The 7,857-nt window shown below is 30.6% G+C and overlaps 1 protein-coding gene across 1 annotated transcript; it reads right to left on the bottom strand.

The window, feature by feature from the left end:
* Positions 1 to 629: 629 nt before the first annotated feature.
* Positions 630 to 3,029, bottom strand: LOC107935850 (uncharacterized). The gene is made up of 2 exons (XM_016868475.2): positions 2,431 to 3,029; positions 630 to 1,894 (listed from the first exon to the last, which is right to left on the bottom strand). Exons 1-2 carry the CDS (start codon positions 2,833 to 2,835, stop codon positions 959 to 961), a joined length of 1,341 nt encoding a protein of 446 aa, XP_016723964.2. The 5' UTR covers positions 2,836 to 3,029; the 3' UTR covers positions 630 to 958.
* Between the last annotated feature and the right edge of the window lie 4,828 nt (positions 3,030 to 7,857).

Raw genomic sequence — 7,857 nt, 5'->3', positions numbered from 1 at the left:
CTACATTGGATGATAGTTGCTCTAAACTGAAACATGTTCTGAACATAGTTGTTCTAAATGTAACTATTATTTTAAACTAAAACTCTATTATAAAAATAGTTGTTCTAGATGTAACTATTCTCAAACAAGGTTGTTTAGAACAACAACTATTCTAAATAAGATTTATTTTTTTGAAAGAGACTAAACAAATAAGAATTGTTCTTTCAGAAGATATACTAAATGAAACAACGCTGTTACTTGTTTAGAATTAATTTTGTTATTAACCTTGGAAGCATAATTTTTTGAAATATGATTTTATTTATATTTTTGCAGAGATAAAATATTAATAGAAAAAATTGAATATCTAGAAACAAACCACGAAAAATAGATGCAAAATCAGCTTGTTTTATGACATTTGGGTGTTTGCAGATTGTCTGCACCTTTATCGTTCTTTTCTATGGAAACTGTAAAAGCTTTTCTGTGTTGTTTTTTGTTACCGGAACTATTAAGTGTTAAAACTTATCCATCTCCGCGAAAAATAAGTCGTAGCAGAATCTGAATTTTAGAGGAAGGAGTCAACGTTGAAGCCATGCAAGCTTTGAAGTTGAAAAAAGAAATGGAGTTAGAAGTTGATACCTAGAGGTGCTGACTTTAAAAAAAAACAATTATTCTATTAAAAAATTTTAATAAATTATTAGTACTGCATATAAAAATCAAAACTCAAATCGTATGAATTGAACCCATGAATCACATGAGCCACAAACTAGTTATACATATATAGGCCGAATGGAACTCTTACTAGATAAGTCAAACTGTTTACTCCCTCAAGATCTGTTCTTTCAATCTTCCCTTTCTCCAGTTCTCTTCTCTGTCCACACGAAAGTACAGTATCTTGCTGATGATGTACATGCTTGCCCGCTGAGAAACTAGAATAGTAACAAGTCAGAACTGCATTAGATGATAAAAAAAACTAATCATGCTACTCTGAGCAAGATTTCATTCGATATTGACGGCCTGATCTCTGGGAGATGTTTCTGTTGTCAATGCTTGTTTGTGGTTCATCTTCATCCATTGCACAAACTCCATCATCAGTATCCCCAGCTGCAATTCCAATCTGCAAGCCTCTCCTATGCATAGGCTTCTTGTCAGCACCTTCTCCGGTTTGTTTTGACTCGATGCCACTTTCTCCCATGATCACATCGCCAATTTTCTTCCTTGGTATAAAAGTTACTGGTTTTGTAAGATCACCTGGACCATCATCAGCCTGTGGTTCTGTACCATCTGACCTCCTAACCAGTCTAAGGAAGTCCATATAGGCTAACCGATTTGATTCATCATCTACTTCACTAGTATCAAAAGTATACCGAGTATATTTTGAAGGGTTCTGCATATAATCTGGAATTCCAGATGGATAATCAGATACCTCATTGGAAACCATAGCATCTTCTTCCTCTGTCAAGCAAACTTCCCCCTGAACATCTTTGGTTCTTTCAGGACCTTCACTGCAATCATTTTTACAACATTCAGAATCAAAACGGACTCGTTTCTGCGATTTTGAATTTGACTCGGCATCCTTCCTCTTCAAAATGGATTTCGGGTTACCGTCCTCAAATGTGCTAATGTGAGCCTCCACACCCACAGCTGCATCACTATCAGACACATGCAATGAATCGATTTTTTTAGCAGCTTCAGCATCTTCTTCAAGCCTTCTCTTAGTAGCTTCTTCATCTTCCATGAGCCTAAGTTTTGCAGCGATGTGATTGGCACGTGGATCTCTACTGAAATCCTTGAACGTAGTTGGAAGTGTGTTGCAAGAATCCGCATCTATGTCATAGTCATTCACATCTTTCATGTAAAGGCGATCTCCATTCTTATCCCTTCCAACTGCCACTTTATCGTATGCATCTTCCTCTTCCTGCACCGAATCCCAGAAAGAAAATCAATACCAGAACATCATATCTAAGTCAGACCCTGAATCTACAACGTTATAGCAACTATGATATCTCAGGACATGATCATAACTCTAACAAGTGAGACCGATGTATCTACCATCGGTACCACACTCAAATGCTTGTTATTAGAGGTAATGCAACGTTGCCAGTTATATTTGGCTTGTGAATCCTGCAACTTCTATATTTTTAGATATTTCATACTTGCAATTATATTTTGATATTAAGGAAACAAAATCATACTTGGATTAAAAAAATAAGCATATTCCCTTTTAATATTTTTTATTATTTTATGGGGATGAAAGAAATAACTGCAATTCAATTCTTCTATACGCTTTTTTATTTTCTAGTCGCGTAAAATTCATTCAAAGGTTGAACTTCAAAATCTTGAAAAATGATAATTTTTAGTACCAAAAACATATTCCAATACAGCCGACTTGCTTATTTATTCTATCTGAGTTGATTGAGGGAATAAACGAATGAAAAGGAAAAAGTAACCTACCTCGTAATCAAGAGTACAGTCCCTCCCAATGGAAGACTTAATCTCCCACTCTTCATCATTATAATCCTCTGGCTTAGCAGGTTTACTCGAGGAGGCGCTAGCTTCTTCTTCCTCTGCATCCTCGTCGTCCAGGTCATCGAGATCCTTCTCCAGCTCCGCGCCAAAATTAATGGCCTTCTTCTTGTTCTGTGAAAAGTTGTGGAGGAAGCCCTCGTTCTCGTCCTGCTGCTGGGGACTATTCTTGTCTCGGTTCCATTCTCGTTTTTCGATTTCGTCGTCGGTGAGGCTCCAAAGAGAGCTCAAAGGCAGCGATTTAGAATTAGAAGAAGAAGAAGAAGAAGATGAAGAAGAAGCAGTGAGGGAGCCGAAAACTTTGCCGACTCGGGCATTGAAGCTGTCTTCCATGGCGGTTAGTTAGAGGGTATTTCAAATAATTAGGGTTTTGTGCATAGGAAAGTTAAATTGGGAAATGAATAGGTAGGGATGGTGATAATAGCTAAAGTTGCTAAACATATAGAAATATGAAATGGATGGTAGCAGTAGCAGCCTACTAGAGGCCCATATGTAGCCCAAGATAAAACTCAACAACATAATATTTTGGGTAAACTACATTAGTAGTCACCCATAAATTTTTTTTGTCATCTAATTATTAAAAGTTACAAAATGATCATCTAATTATTAGTAAATTTCTTTTTTGGTCACTCAATTATGAAAAGTTATAAAATTGTTATCCAACTATTCAATTTTGTCTTTTTTATCACCAACTAGCTAATGGTGATAGCTTTTAGAATTAGCATAATAGCAACGTTAACCCTCAACATTATACATTGTATCAATTTAGTCTTGATTCTAGAAAATCTAACCCTCAACAATGACATATTATGTAATTTGGTCTTTTTTGTAGTTTTGCTTTTCTTTGTGGCCCTTTCACCTAAAAAGCTAGGGAAAAAACAAATTTATCAGCTAAATTTGATTGAAAATATACAAAAATAGAAATAACAAAAAATTCAATATAATCATTTTCATCTTTTTTCATTCTTTTAAAATCAACCCGCAATGTCACAATGAAAAGAAAAAAATACAAAAAAAAAATCAAATTACACAATATGTAAATGTTGAGGGTTAAATTTTTTTAGAATCAAAACTAAATTGACAAAATGTATAAATGCTAAGGGTTAAGTTTCCTATTATGCCAATTTTAAAAGTTGCCACCGTTAGATAGTTGGTGACCAAAAAAGACAAAAATGATTAGTTAAAGTGACCATTTTGTAACTTTTCATAATTAGGTGATAAAAAAAATTTACTAATAATTGGGTGATTACTAATGTAATTTACCAAATAATTTTTTCACAAAACAAAAAAATATCATTTACAAATTTAAAAAATTATTATATCATTTGATACTTGAGTTTAACTTTAATATTGAATATGATATTCAATTTTTTTTATGAAATTTAGTATCTATATTTGGTTTACCTTACATAAGTTTTTAACAAGAACTAATAATATTTTTATACATAGACACTTGTATAATTGACATGTAGACACATGATGTCATTGTCTCTAAAAACTTTTAAGAAAATAAAATAAAAACAATTAAAACATTATTTAAAAATTAGTTTTTAAAAATTTTAAAAAATTATAAATAAAAAATCAAAATATATGTACCACAAATCCAAAAAATTACAAAGATTAAATAAAATTAAAAATATTTTTACAATGTTCTATTAAAAAAATTATAATTTAAATAATTTAGAGACGGCACCTTATTAGAATGCCTACTCTCTTTTTTTTAAGAGTAAAATGCAAGTAAAAAGTGAATAGCATTCTTGAATTGCATTTTCTTATATTGAATTTTTTTTTCTTCAAAAAAAATCCCTTGTCAAGTTTTAACCTTATATATATATATATATGATATCGGTAAATATTTTGCATGACCATTTAAGATATTTAGTGCACTTATGATTTTAACATGCTTGCAAAGTACTAAAGTATGTAAGCTTGAATAATTGATGATTATCGAAAGATTAGTGCTAACCTATTATAGAATGTGTTTCATGGGTTTTGTGTAATTAATTTTATTAGGACTTTTGATATTTCCTCCTTGACCTTTCTTTGATAATATCATAGTTTGAACTTTCTTGGATACATTATGTTTCTTAGATGATATGCATGAACTGTAACGAATTGTAAGTAAGATCTTTATCATGATTTTAGAATCTATTAGTTGTTGCCCTTGAATATGATGAGTAGTTCCAAATCCATGATAAGGGAAAATCTAGGCAATCTCTTTGGATCGTTTGAGCTTTCCAAGCCAACCTTTGCAAATTTTTTTCTTAATACCTTGATTTTGATCTTTTTAAAGATTTTTTTACGCTTTTAATGTTATTATTTTAGCCTATAAAGCCTTAATTACTAAATCTCAATCCTTTTGAAGTATTTAGTGCTTACTGAACGCATTCCTTCAATTTAAGTATTAAATGAGATAAATAGCAACATTAAGGTGGATATTTTAAGGTGAAAGAATGAATATAACATAACTTCATTATCCTTTATATATAATTCATGGGAAATAAAATAAATAAAAATAGAAGAAAGGTAAAAGAAGCGCTTAAAAAAAGAGATCAAAAGAGAAGTAATATATATATTTTTTGTTTACTTATTTTATCAATACTTTATTTGAAGTATGGAGAAATAAGAAGATGAGTAAAAAAGAAGAAGATGGATTTAAAAATATAATTAGTGCACATATTGGGGAAGTAAGGGATACTTTTAAGTTTTTCTCGATCCATAAATAAGTAATGCTTAAGGTTTGAGCCTAATTGACTTTTCATCCTATCTTAACCTTAGCCTAATGTTATAAGCCAAAAGACTAGTCACCTTGTTATGCATATTGGAGTCATATCAAAGGAGAGGGAAATTGTTAATGGACTTATGAAATCATGATTATTATGCTTACCTTAGACCTATTATTGTTTAATGTGTTAATAAGATTGCACATAAGTAATTGCACACGAGCACAGAGGTCCAACGTTTCTAATTTTGCCTAATTAGATAAATATTCATGTGACTGTTTATATTTTGATTAGCATCAATGATTTCTATTTTCATCATTATTTCTTGTTTTATAATAATTCTATACTTTGTTCACATGTTATTATAGTTTGTGTACTATTGTTGGTAGTAGCATTTTTTTTTTTTTAGTTTTGTGTTGCTTGAGGACAAGCAAAAATGTAAGTGAAGGGGTATGATGAGTCATTATCATATGATTATTTGAGCTATACCTTATTTACATTTGCTTAGTTTATTGAGTATTTTTATATATATTAGATTAATTTTAGTTTATTTGACTTTTTTTGTCGGTATTGTAAATATTGTGTGTTTTAGTATTTTTCACGCATTCAGTTTCAATAAAATATTCCATGTGGAATTTCCAGGTAAAAGAAGTTTGGGAATAAAATGTAAATACATGGAATTATGAGATCAAATGCACTAAGCCTAAAGTTAATCCAAGATGATTAGTGACAATCCAATACTCAAAGATTCAAAATTTGTAATTTGGACACATTCAAAACTTCCAATTGGAACACTTCTTACTGTTTCGATCATTTCTCAAGCTCTAGGACTCCATTTTGGGCGTACTTTATATCTTCGAAAATGGAATTTGAAGATCTATTCAAATATTACAACAATAATGCCAAAATTCATCAAGCAGAAATCCAAAAGTAAATATAAAGTTACAAATTTCAAATTGATGGATAATTTTTGTGCATTTTCATTTTTGGGTCATATCTCCTAACATACTTGGAGTTTGAAGTTGAAATTTCTACAGTAAATGTATAAGATGCATATCCTCAATCAAATTTCTTGGAATTTTCCCATTTGGAGTCATTAACTTGATAAAATAATTCATCAAATAACATGTGAAAAATGACTTTAAAAGATGACGAAGAAGTGCCCAATTTCAGAACAAGGTCAAAAGTCAAGAAACTCAAACCAAGATTATATCAAATCCAATATGTGAGGATTAATCTTTTCGAGGAAATGATGAATTATGCATGCACGAAATGGGTGAAAAGTATTAAAGTCAATTCAACCAAGTTGTCAATTTTCAAGCTGAAAAGATTAATCAACTTGCGACAAATATTAGTATATGGGATCTAGGCATTTATGGATTAAGATGTCTTCATAGTATTTGAAGATCTATCTCTTAAATTCAAAACACATTTTGAATCACTTAATTTTGAGTTTGAGAACTCAAGTTATGACCGTTTTAATGAAGATTGTGCGAGCAGAATTTCTGGACGGGATTATTACAAAAATTGCGAGTTTCGAGCTTTTAATTCGAGTTTAAATCATATTGGGTTCGAGTTTAGGCTTAATTTTTATTATAAATGAGCTAAATATTGTATTTATCAGCTCTTATTATTTTATTATTCTGAATTTTTTTATAATTATTAAATATTTTAAATTATTTAGGAGTTTTATGTTAACAAGAAAATTTAGTTTAAAACTACTTCTTGTTTAGGTTAATTAGAGTTTTAGTACACTTCACAATTTTATTTAGATTTATTTATTTAGGTTATATAAAGGCCTTATATTGTACACAGAAAAGAAATTCATTATTATTCAACAACTTCTCTTTTGAGTTAATAAATTCTCTTTGGGTTTTTTTCAAGAATTTCTCTTAAATTTTCTTTTAGAAGAGTTTTAACAATCTTTTCAGATTGTGGGGATCATCTTCAAACTTTTTTCTTGCCAAGTTTTCTTTCTTGGAGGAAAAATTAGAGCCGCTTGAAGTGGGGTTGTGGATTCTTCTTGTTTCCAAGGCTTCTTAGGACTTCTACATACCACGTTCTATCTTTTCCATCTATCTTCTTTATTTTCTTCTTTATTGTTCTAATCTTTGATTTATTATTCTATTTTATTTATCTTAGTTATTTATTTTAATAGTTTTTATTTGACTTGGATTCGATTGCGTTTCAGGTTGTGTCAAAATCTAAGCTTCTTTTCGAACATCTAAAGTGTAATGACCCTAAATTCTCGAGTCAACGTTCGAGTGTTGACTTGGGTTGGCGATGGATAAATTTATTTTGGGATTGGGTTTTTGTTGGAATTAATTTAGGTGAATTTTGGACCTTTATATAAGAAATTAAGGATGTTGGGAAGCTTGTGTGAAGTAGGGGAAGATGGATGGCTAATATGGTGATTTTATCATTTTTGAATAAAAATATTCTCCCAATTAATGGGAAAAGATGGTTTGGTAGATTGAGGTATGAGATAAAGTGGATTTGTCCCTATTTTTCCCTATATTATAATCACGCTATTGTTTTTTTTTTCTTTTTACATTTCTTCATATTTTTTCTTCTTTTCTGCATCTATTTTTCCTTAGCAAGTCATGTAGAAGGAGGCAGATTTGAACAAGTT

The sequence above is a fragment of the Gossypium hirsutum genome, chromosome D07 (assembly GCF_007990345.1).
Source record: "Gossypium hirsutum isolate 1008001.06 chromosome D07, Gossypium_hirsutum_v2.1, whole genome shotgun sequence".
Lineage (NCBI taxonomy): Eukaryota > Viridiplantae > Streptophyta > Magnoliopsida > Malvales > Malvaceae > Gossypium > Gossypium hirsutum.
This window is presented reverse-complemented; position numbering and strand designations above follow the sequence as displayed.